Raw genomic sequence first — 11,659 nt, 5'->3', positions numbered from 1 at the left:
TGAACACAGGTCAGACTCTTTCCAAGGCTTCTAACACGATGATGCTGTTTCCTCAGATGACCACCATGCCAATGTTGTTCTGCTGCCCACTGGTTGCCATCTCCACACACTCGTCAATCACAAGGTTCATAAAGGGATCAAAGCCCCGCAGTATTCCCTGGACATGCCTGCCACCATTTAACTTCACTGTGAGAGAAAAAGAAGTCTCAATAAACCAAGTTCAACCTTCCATCACAGATCAGGTGGGATGTGTGACCACCACCCCCACTATCTGCCTAACTCCAGGCTACGGGCTACCTCTATCCTAATACTCCAGTTCTTCTTTGCCTACATCTTAGCCTTTAAGACCCGGGAGACATTACCTGTGAGTCTCATGGCTGTAATCCCAGCAATTGGCAACAATGGAAGAGGGCTGTTTCAAGAGGACTGTGAGACCAGATAGGGCCATATAACAAGATCCTGTCTCAATGACCATCCCCCCTCCCTCAAGTAAAACCGCCTCAACATTTATACATAAATGTAAATTTATAAGTCAAGTAGTATCTTTACACAAATGAACCAGTTACAAGAGTTCAAGGTTAAGAACTGTTGAATGGTAGAGAAGAGAAACCCTAAATTCTAAAATTTCAGTATTCTTCAATCGCATGGGTCAGGAGGTTTCTAGTTAAACCTACACATCCACAACAAACATCAAGTGCTGCTTGCCCAACTCCCCGGTAACGTATTTAAAGGAAAAGGGGCTTTTAAAGTATCAAATATTATAATGTAGGACACTCCTAATTCTGTCAAGGCCAGGGAGGCACAGATGATATAATCTAAAGTATGAGGTACTGGTAATTAGAAGGCAAAGAAAAAAGACTAATTAGAACTTTGACAAGTCTGATTAGCAGAGAAGAATTAGATGCTTTATATACTAAATTTCTACAACACATTTCCAAAGATTATATATTGCCAAGACAACAACAACAACAACAACAAAACTAAGTAGTTAGCTGAGGTGGAGACATACTTACACGATAACTTCTTGTCCATAAACCTGAAAAAGCAAGAGCAAAAGTTAGGACTTATGTAAAAAGTTCTAAGCACAAATGAGCACAGATTCAGTAAAATAAAAGCAATTTGCTTGGGCTGGGATGAGATGCTAGGAGGGTTCCATGTTCCTCCAGAGGGCCTCAGATCACTTTCTAGCATCCGTGCCAGGTGATTCACCACCTCCTATAACTTCAGCTCTAGGGTACCCCAGGGCACCTACACTCAAATGCATAACCCNCACACATACAAAATAAAATGTCTTTTTGACAAGGTTTTTTTTTTTTTTTTTTTTTTAAAGATTTATTTATTTATTATATGTAAGTACACTGTAGCTGTCTTCAGACACTCCAGAAGAGGGCGCAAGATCTTGTTACAGATGGTTATGAGCCACCATGTGGTTGCTGGGATTTGAACTCCGGACCTTCGGAAGAGCAGTCGGGTGCTCTTACCCACTGAGCCATCTTACCAGCCCCGAGACAAGGTTTTTCTATGCAGTCCTGGCTATCCTGGAACTCACTGTGTAGATCAGGCTGGCCTTAAACTCCCCAGTGTGGGGAATTAAAGGTGTGTCACCAGGCAAAGTAAGTCTTTTTCCTTTTCTTAAATTGCTAAAATCTGGGCTGGTGAGATGACTCAGTAGGTAAGAACATTTGCTGCCAAGCCTGATTTTGATTCCCGGAACTCACTGCTGGAAGCAGAGAATGAATTCCTTAAGATGTCCTCTGACTTCCATATCTGGCATATGTACACACATACACAAGCCAATGTAAAAAACCAAACCAAATCAACCACACCTCTTTAATTTGTACCCCAGACACAAAACATTTAAAGTGGTAAGGATCCTGTACTGTTTGTGTGTGTGTGTGTGTGTGTGTGTGTGTGTGTGTGTATACCAGGGCAGCTGTATCAGCAACCAGAAGAGCATCAGATACCCTAAAGCTGTCATAGGCAGTTGTGACTTGCCCAGTGCAGATGCTGGGAACTGAACTCAGGTCCTTTAACTGCCAAGTTATCTTCCCAGCCCCAAATCCCGTACTGTTGACACGGGTTAGAGAGTTTACACTAATGCAATTACAAAGATGTGGTTATATTTGTGTGTGTCATTACAGAGATCTCTGTTATTACAGAGATTAGAGAGAGAGCTCAGAGGTGAGTGCACTGACTGCTCTTCCAGAGGTCCTGAGTTCAATTCCCAGCAACCACATGGTGACTCACAACCATCTGTAATGGGATTTGGCATCCTCTTCTGTCGTGCAGGCACATATGTAGGCAGGATATAATAAATAAAATAAATGTTTAAAAAAATTAATTTGTTTATATGGTTCACCATGGTGTCAATACAGAAGTCAGAGGACAACTTCAAGGAGTTGGTTCTCTCCTTCAACAGTATGGTACCAGATGTTGACTCAGGTCATTAGCCGTGGAGGCAAGTGCCTTTACCTTTGGAGCAATCTCATCAGCCTGACTCTAGAGCCTCAAGCATTCTAGGAAAATACTCTACCACTCAGCTATATTCTCTTCAGTTTAAGATAGTGTTTCTTAGCTGCCTTGGTTTTGAACTTGGAGTTCTTTGCCTCAGCTTCTCAAGTAGCAGACATTAAAGGCCTATGCCACCAGGCTGGGCTGCATTGAGTTTTAATGTATAGAACATGATAGAATTTAAATATATAAGAATCTGAAGGAAGGCGCAAATAGATTTATAAATAACATTTATAAAACATTAGGAGTTATTCTGTAAATCAACAGAGGAACATATTTAACACTCATGACTTCTGTACTATTATTACCATATTATACAGATGGAGAACTGACATTCAGTGTGGAGGTTTGAATGAGAATAGCCCCCACAGAGTCACATATTTGCAAGTTTAGTCCTCAGCTGATGAAGTGTTTGGGAAGTATTAGGAGGTGTGGCCTTGTTGGAGGAAGTGGCACAGGGAGTAAGTGGGCTTTGAGGTTTCAAAAGCCAGCCTAGTGTCTCTCTGCCCCACGTGCTGCTGAGGTTCAGAATGTAACGCTCAACTACTGTCTACCTGCTTCTTTCATGATGATCATGGACTCTCTAAAACTGTATACAAGTTCCCAATAAATGCTTTCTTTTATAAGAGTTGCCTTGGTCATGATGCCTCTTTACAGCAAGAGGACAGTAACTGAGGCACTAATGTTCAGAAAAATTGTTCTTAGTCATATACCATGCAAAATATGGCTGCTGGACTGCAGATGGGGTGGGGCTTCAAAGCTGGGTTAGGAAGTCTGGACTTGACTTTGTGGTGATATAAACTAGTATAGCAGAATTAATCAGTGATTAAGACTTTCCATGGCAACAGATTTTAAGAGGTGGGAGGAGCTCAACTTTGAAACTACTGAGACACGGGGCCAGAAATGATTAAGAACCATGGAGTTATGCTAAACTAGGAGTGAATAGCTGTAAAAGAAGGAGGTGTTTATGAGAAAATAGAGGAGGCAGATCTAAAAGTATTTCAAATTTGATAAAATGTAGGGATGAGAAAAGGGAACAGAGGATAAAGTTCAGTGACAAAGTAGCTTACACAGGATCTGCTCCAAACACACCAATTAAAAACATGGACACAATCACTAGTTCCAGTCTCTGAGAGCAGTCAGTGCTCTCAAATGCTGAGCCAACTCTCTAGGCCCGGTTTAACAGATCTTTAACAGATTCAAACAAAACTGCAGGGGTTTCACACAGAGGGCTTTCATTAAAATGTGCACTCAAATGCAAAAATCAGCAAATGTGATCTTCTCCCCGCATTGGAGTCTTGACAAAACTTTACAGTAGCAAACAGGCTATACACAAGACAGATTATTTGGCTACACCAGAACAAGACCCAGTATTAATCTTGAATTCTGAGCAACCCAATGACTATGTGCATATGTGACAGGGTTCAGGCCAGTCGGTAGGGTCTGAAACCAAAGGTTCTGTCTGATTTTACTGGGTACAGAATAGTCTTCTTCAGAAACTAGCTCTCTACAAGTAGAAAATGGATGTCCCTTCATGGACTTATTGCCAGAGCAAGATATTACACAACATTTAAATGTAACTTGAATACAAGGACAGTGTATCAGAAACTTAGTTCTTGGGGCTGCAGATGGACCAGCGCTTGCTGCTTGTCCAGGGGACAAAGTCCAGCTATTACCCACGCCAGAGGGCTCACAACCTCCTACAAGTCCTGCTCTAGCAGATCCAATGCCCGCTCTGGCCTCCGCAGGAGCTGCACCCACGTGCACAAACACACAACTAAACATGTCTCTGAGCACCAAAAAGGAAAAAAAATAAACCTAGATCTTTTGATGAACACAAATGAATGCGCACATTTATTGAAACACAAAACGCTACCTCACCTTAAACTTTTTGTTTTGAGACAGAGTCTCTCTCTCTCTCTCTTTTTTTTTTTAAGTCTAAGCTGGTCTGGAACTCGCGGTAATCCTCCTGCCTAAGCTTCCTGAGTACTGGCCCTATAGAGCAGAGCCAATCACGCCCGACTCCAATCGATCATTTTATGCCTACGAGTCTCCGGTTCCTCACAACCATGCACCTCGACCGCTGCCCTGGTCCCCAGCCAGGTAGCCTTTGGCTGCCCGCTTAGGAGAGCCCCAGCTTTGGGAAGACAGAGGCAACGGCACTGCAGTAACCATGCCGACCGGACCTCAGTGCCACTTCCGGCTCCCGCGATCGTCGGGACCAGCGGCGGCAGCCCGAGCGAGACAGGAGAAGGGCTCCCTCGGCCGAGGAGTCTCGATCGGGCCGACTCTACTCACTTCTTCAGCTCGGGAGGGTGGGCTTTGCTCATGGCGATTCCTCAGCGGGCTCGGCACAACGGCGAAGGAGTGAGCGGCCTCAGAAACGCGCGCAAGGCAGGCTTGGCGCTGGTGTCTGACGTCACCGCTGCGCGAGCCAATCGCCTTCGGAGGACATTCCCTACCATCTCGCGATATCCATAAGGATGCCTGAACGTGCTGACCAGAGCCACGCTTCCGGTTGCGTCGCCAGTTACTGGCGACGACGGAGAGGCTGTGTTCGGCTAAGCTCCTTTTGTGTAAAATTGAAGTGGCAGGTCACTTTGAATGCAAACAAACCCCTTCATTTCTATTTTATGTATGAGTGCTCTACATGTACACCCGCGTGCCAGGGGAGGACTGTAAATCCTACTGTAGATGCTTGTGAGTCACCATGTGGGTGCTGGAACTGAACTCAGGACCTCTGGGAGAACAGCCAGTGGTTTTAACTGCGGAACCATCTCTCCAGCCTGTGTGTCACTTCTTTCCTTCCTTTCCCCATTTACTACACTTTTTTCTCTTTACATTTTTTTTTTTTTGTCATTTCCCCTGCCCCTTCCTCATTGTTTTTGACGTAATTCATGCTAGTCTCAAGCTCGCTGTGTAGTCAAAGCTGGCTTTGAACCGCTGCTTCCAGGGCAAGAATTACAGGCAGCTGCACCACGCCGTCCTTAAGCATAGCCAGGCGACGCCGAGGGCTCCCGAAGCACGGAATAACTTGTCTGCATCAGTAGCAGGCAGGTGGCTAGGTTGATTCTCCCGAGGATGTGAATCCAGGGTCTGGATTATTTTTGAGTCATTCTGTAGTTCTAACCCTGCCTTCAGAACCCACTTAGCACACTATGGTTCAGACATAAAATGTGAGGCGTATCACACAAGTCCTGAGGTCTTGAGCTTGCCCCTGCCTCCTGAGGGCTGGGAAGAAAGGTGTGCACCTTCCCAGAGTGGTGGCACGGCCCTCAGTACACTGGGCTCTCTCATGGTAGTCACTAATGTCCCACAGACATGTTGTCCAGAGACCTGTTAGATGGAAGCAGCTCTTCACTTGAGGTTCTCCCCATGATTAGTTTGTCATCATCAAAAAGTAGCATAAGAATGCTTAGCTATATACTCTCCCCACCACTTGCTGTGCTAGTTGAAAATGAACGTGAATATTAATAGTCTTTAGCAAAGGCTGACCTTAAAGTAGGAGGGAATCCTCAGCTCTGCCTTACAGTACTGAGATTACAGTATGTACCTTTAAAAAATTACTATATGTAAGTACACTGTAGCTGTCTTCAGGCACTCCAGAAGAGGGCGCCAGATCTCATTATGGGTGGTTGTGAGCCACTATGTGGTTGCTGGGATTTGAACTCAGGACCTTAAGAGTCAGTGCTCTTAACTGCTGAGCCATCTCTCCAGCCCCCCAGTATGTACCTTTAATCCTGAGTTATATTTTCAACATTAACAGCCCTCAAGTTACGATGCTCTCTGGCTTCCTCTTGGCGTTTCCCATTTACTGATGTATCACTACCCATAAGAAAAAGCTGGAGACAATGAAACTTTATTTAAAAACCAAACCACTTGGAAAATATATTGCAGGCTTGACACAGCAAACAGACAGATGTATCACTGTTTCAAGTAATTAATTGGTATAAATACAACATAGTACTTATCCAAAAGATAAGGTGCTATGTTGGGCCAGCAACACTGCACTGCAAAAAAACAAAACAAAAACAACAACAACAACAACAAAACCACCCAGGCAAAAATGGCATTTGGCAAGAAAGTGTGTGCCTCTCTTGCTCTACAGTGGTCCTAGCTTTCTGTGGCTCAAGTTGCTCACTTTCTGGCCTTCTTGTTGCTATAAGGCTCTGTAGATTCACAGCTGATTAATACTGGGTTCGCACTTCTCAACAATTCCTATTTACTGTTTATTCTCAGCGACTGGCATGTGACAGCTAACTCCCCTTGCTTTTCATAAGGATGTGTCACTTTGCTGCACAAGTCAGTGAAGAAGGCTGTTCCCATGTTCACTGTGTGACACAGTCCGGCTTCTTCAGGGGTGTCTAGAATAACAGAATTTGAAGAAATGGACATTCCCATCTTGATGGTGCATAATACTAGGAACCTTTAGAAGTGACTCAAACCACTCTCCCTCCTGTATCTTAAATCCAGTGTGCCCTGCATATAAGACAAAACTAAGTAAAATATAGATTTGAAAAGGAAACCCTTTCCTCTTAATTCCTAGCCTACTGGGTTTTGTTTCCCAGCATAGGCAAGGTGGCATGGTGGTACTTCTGGTAAACAGGATTTGTCAAGCTTCTCTGAGGAGATGCACCTCTCCTCGGATTTTACCAGCAGGTTGAAGAGAGTTGCCAGCCTGGATGTTTATAGTAAGAAACTGAGCTCTTGGTACAAGGTTGATCTCTACTACAGAACAGACACTTGCATATGAATATTTAGGATCTAGACTTCTCCTCTGAGCTATCTGCGATCCAAATCTTAGCACCAGCTTCTTCCCTCTTCAGCTTCTAAGATCCGGATGTAAAGGGACTAGTGTCCAGCAGTGAGCAGCCATTTGCCTGGAACTTGCTGTGTCTAAGTTTTCCTGATTCGTAAACATTGCTTAACATATTAAAAGCTTTCATTCTTCCTTTAAATAGCCTGCCCNCCGTCCCGACGGTCACTGGCAAACAATGTTATTTCCCGATGGACGACAGAGACTCCTTTATCTTCTTGGTCATTGTTGGGATGAGGTGCATGTGGTCATCCACACACTTGGCCACACAACTGTCTAGCTGTCGCTTCACCTGAAGCTCCTTAGTTCCTGCATCCATCGAGTCTTTGGCTTTGTCATTGCAATGCATGGTGCAGCGGGCCAGGCGGTCCTGCGGTAAGAAGGAAGAGAGAGAAGGCTGAGAGGCTGGCTCCTGTTGTCTGAGTGTCGGTCCCACGCTAGGCCTTGGGCTACAGGCTCGATACAGATCGCCTCTGCCAGTACTAAGCCTAACACTCTCTTGGCTCAAACAGAAGGTGCCACTGGGAAGGCTCAGACTAAGCACTGAGCAGAGGAATGGAAAAAATGAACTTTCTACAAGATGCTGGCAGCAATCAAAAGACTACTGTTGGACTTATAAACCCCTCGATTCCTTTCCCACTCTGTCACCTTTCATGTGTGTGGTGCTGTGGAGTTTCAGATGTGTATTTGTGGATGTGGAGGCCTGAGGTGCATGTTAGGAATCATCCTCCATTGCTCTCCCACATATTCACCGAGGCAGGGCTCTCAACCAATCCAGCTAGTCTTGCTTGCTGGCCTGCTGTAGAGATTCTGTCTCTGTCTTCTAGGGCTAGACTTACAGATGGGCTGCCACGTCCAAGAGACGACGGTTTCTGGTGATTGCAACTCTGGGCCTCTCGTGTGCATGGCAAGTGCTTTATCCCCCCCAACCATCTCCCCAGCACACATTTGAATTCTTTACTGCCTGTTCTTGCTACAGAAGACAATACTTGTCAAACATCTGCTATGTGCCAGGCTTTCTTCTAGTGTGGAATACAGAAATGAACAAAGCGTAAGTGTTCCTGCTCATATGGAATTATCAGTCTAGGGTGGAGATGTTAAGAGTAGGAAGTGAGTTGGGATTCCAGGAGTGAGGTCTGAACGAATGCAAGCACTGCCAGGGGTAGCTAATATTTTGGCTTTTCTTGGCCACATTGTTATCTACAGTTACCAGCAGTGGTGGTGGTGCGCGCTTTTAATCCCAGCACTTGGGTGCTAGAGGCAGGCAGATCTTTGAGTTTAAAGCCAGCCTGGTCTATGTAGTGGTTCCAGGACAGCCAGCGCAAACAGAAACTGTCTCAAAAAACAAACATACAAACAAACAACAAAAGAAAGGAAGGGGAAAAACAAACAAACAAAACAAACGACCCAGGAAGACCTGTTGGAAGGTATCTAAGGAAGCAAGGGGAGATAGAAAATTATCAAATCATTACCTGTATGAAGCAATCAGAGAAAAATAATAACTAAAGTGAGTGTATACCGCTACTCTTTCTTTTTCTGTGCATTGGTGTTTTCCCTGAACGTATGCTTTGTGTGAAGGTGTCTGGTCCTATGGAAGTGAGGTTACAGACAGCTGGGAGCTGCCATGTGGGTGCTGGGAATTGAACCTGACTCTCTGAAGTGCAACAAGTGCTCTTAACTGCTGAGCCATTTCTCAGCTTCATGGTTTGGTTTGGTTTTGTTTTTTAAGATTTTATTTTATTTTTTATATGTTTGAGTGTTTGCCTAAAAATAATGTCTGTGCACCACATGTGTGCGGTGCCCGCAGAGGGCCAAAGAGGGCTTCAGATCACTTGTGACTGGAATTATAGATAACTGTGAGCCACCATTCAGGTGGGTACTAGGAACTGAATCTCTGGAAAAGCAGCTAGTACTCTTAAATTATGAGCCATCTCTATAGCCCCAAATTAATATACATTTTAAGGAATTTTATACTATACAACATAGATTGTATTTGGTATGCAATACATCAGAAAGGCATAAAGACGCTTGATTAGAAACTCCTTTGGTAACTTTCTATTATATTACTGTTTCTGTGACAAATACAGTACAACTTAACAGCACCCAGGGGCTTTTTCCAGAATATCAACCCTCACGGATACCAGGGTTCCCACCAGTGTTGACAGAACCAAGGACCTAAGGCAGACCAAGCGCTTCTCATCCCCTGCCAAGGAGCGGCCGTTCAAGGACTTGGGAACTGTGAGCCATTCCTGACCTGGAATCTTTCCAGCTCGCTGGTGACCAGAGCCTGGGCTTGAGCCAGAGGCGCATGGCAGCGCTCGATGCATTGNTGCACCTGCTGCATAGATGCTTGGGTGTCTTCACAGCAGTTGGCGCTGCACCGGAACATGAGGCCCTGGGGAGCGAAGACAGAGCCTGGTGAGACTGGAAAGACTCTGAGGGCAGCCCGCGAGGGACAAGGCTTTGGAGGCCAATATCATCAGGACTTCGTAAGTTGACTGGGACGGTTACCAGGCCTAACATTTGTAGGTTGGGGATACATGTTCTTGGGAGGGCGCTTGCCTAGTTCTAAGAGCGCCTTGCGTTCCATTCCGCACAGCACAAAGCCAGGGTGGTGGCCCATGCCTGTAATCCTCGCACTCCAAAGGTGAAGGCAGGAAGATCGGGGATTGGAAGCCAACCCGGGTTAAATGAGACCCTGTCGGTTGCTATGAGCTCACTGATATACAAGGCACCCATAACTGAACCGGAAGAAACCACTTTCTGAAAACCAGTTTCTGTAGCAGAGTTCAGAGGTCGGCCTGGCTAGTCAACGCCCCACAAGGCGACCGAAACAGTAGAGGGTGATTAAGGGGTGAAGTTAAGCGAGGACAGTAGGGTGAGGGAGGCGGGGCCCACGCCCGCGGACGTTCAGGGTTCGTGGCATCCAAATCAGCGCAGGACGGCCCGAAGGGATTTCGGTCTGGTGGTTCTCCCGGGCCGGGCCCTCCGAGCCTCGCGCCAGATCACCTCAGGGGCGGCCGAACACTCGTCACCGGGGCCAGGTGGGAGGAAACCGCCCCACGCGAGGCCCGGGGCTCGAACGTCACCGCGCCACCCCCCGAATCCCGCTTGGGCGCCGGACCGCGCCGCTACCTGCATCTTCCGGATGTTCTCTCTCTCCACACTTTTCACCATGGCGTCCACAGCCTCCTGCACTCGGAGTTGCTGCACCTCCGCCATGGCGACCCTGAGCAGAGCCGCGCCGGCGCCCGCGTGTGCACCCGCTGCGCCCCGCCCCCTGCGCCCTTGCCTGGTTCTCAGGCCACCGCGTCCCACCCTCTCGCCCCGCCCTCGCCCCTCCCCGCCCTCGCCCCGCCCCCAGCTAGTGAGCCCCGCCCCTTTACGCTAAGGGCCCCCCCCACCGAGTAACCGCGCAGTCTTCCGGGTACCTAGCCATTGCGTCCTTGTCCTCAGTAAGCGTTCCCGTTCTCGTTCCCGTACCCTCATCGCCCCCTGGCGTCCAGATTAAGCAACTGCAGGCAGGAGACAGCGCGCGCGCCGCAGGTTCTTCGTGGAGCCAGGCTTTTTTTTTTTTTAAAAAGATTTATTTATTTATTATATGTAAGTACACTGTAGCTGTCCTCAGACACCCCAGAAGAGGGAGTCAGATCTCGTTAAGGATGGTTGTGAGCCACCATGTGGTTGCTGGGATTTGGGGAGCCAGGCTTTTGATGGCCAAAGATCTCTTTGCTCGTCTGACTTCTTTTCTTCCTTTCTTTCTTGCTCTTCCTCTGTCCCTTCCAATTAAAAAAAGCGAATGTAATTAGCAGCTCTGGTACAGCTTGATCAGATATTATTATTGCTATTTTTGTCTTGGTTTCTTTTTGTTGCCAAACAGAATATCATTAAATGTACATACCACAATTTGCTTAGTCAATTCCCCAGTTGGTGAACATTTTTGCCGAGTTACTAGTTACTGTGAGTAACGGCGAGCTGTTTCTGAAATGGACTGGTTCTGTCAGCCATGTGCTCTCGTGTTCCCATTTCTACTGTCGTATGCAGTCATCTCTGAAACACAAGTGGTCGCTGTTCTACTTCCTATGGGCGGGATGCAGAGGGGAGCATCATTGGGTTCGGAAGCGGGCTGCTAAAGGCTGTGTTAGAAGAGCTTGGGCTATAAGTGATCCCACTGGAGACAAGGGGAAGTTCGAGTGTTTCGGGAAATCTCTCTTGGCGAACTAGCATTGAATTTTTGTGTTCAATTCATTGAACTAGAAGGCCCTTGCCTGGCACTCAGGAGAAGGAAAAGAATGACAGTCAGGTACGGGAAGCTTCAGTGGGCAAAACAGG

General features: G+C 46.6%; 2 protein-coding genes across 3 annotated transcripts in view; both read right to left on the bottom strand.

Annotated features, from left to right (window-relative positions):
* Snrpg (small nuclear ribonucleoprotein polypeptide G) overlaps positions 1 to 4,923 on the bottom strand; it is a 7,614-nt gene extending 2,691 nt beyond the window's left edge. Inside the window, exons 1-3 of one of the 2 annotated variants that reach the window (XM_021191398.2) lie at positions 4,810 to 4,923; positions 1,014 to 1,036; positions 62 to 186 (exon numbers count right to left, since the gene is read on the bottom strand). In XM_021191398.2, coding sequence (XP_021047057.1) covers positions 62 to 186; positions 1,014 to 1,036; positions 4,810 to 4,841 — 180 coding nt within the window. In that variant the 5' untranslated portion in view covers positions 4,842 to 4,923. Of the gene's footprint in view, positions 1 to 9; positions 187 to 1,013; positions 1,037 to 4,809 lie in introns of those variants that run through there. The other variant, XM_029535276.1, reaches the window with a different exon arrangement.
* Positions 4,924 to 6,354: 1,431 nt separating this feature from the next.
* Positions 6,355 to 10,629, bottom strand: Fam136a (family with sequence similarity 136 member A). The gene is made up of 3 exons (XM_021190911.2): positions 10,463 to 10,629; positions 9,582 to 9,722; positions 6,355 to 7,697 (listed from the first exon to the last, which is right to left on the bottom strand). Exons 1-3 carry the CDS (start codon positions 10,547 to 10,549, stop codon positions 7,509 to 7,511), a joined length of 417 nt encoding a protein of 138 aa, XP_021046570.1. The 5' UTR covers positions 10,550 to 10,629; the 3' UTR covers positions 6,355 to 7,508.
* Positions 10,630 to 11,659: the final 1,030 nt, after the last annotated feature.

Source organism: Mus pahari, chromosome 2 (assembly GCF_900095145.1).
Source record: "Mus pahari chromosome 2, PAHARI_EIJ_v1.1, whole genome shotgun sequence".
NCBI lineage: Eukaryota > Metazoa > Chordata > Mammalia > Rodentia > Muridae > Mus > Mus pahari.
Note: the sequence above shows the minus strand (reverse complement) of the source record. Positions and strands in the feature narration are given on the sequence as shown.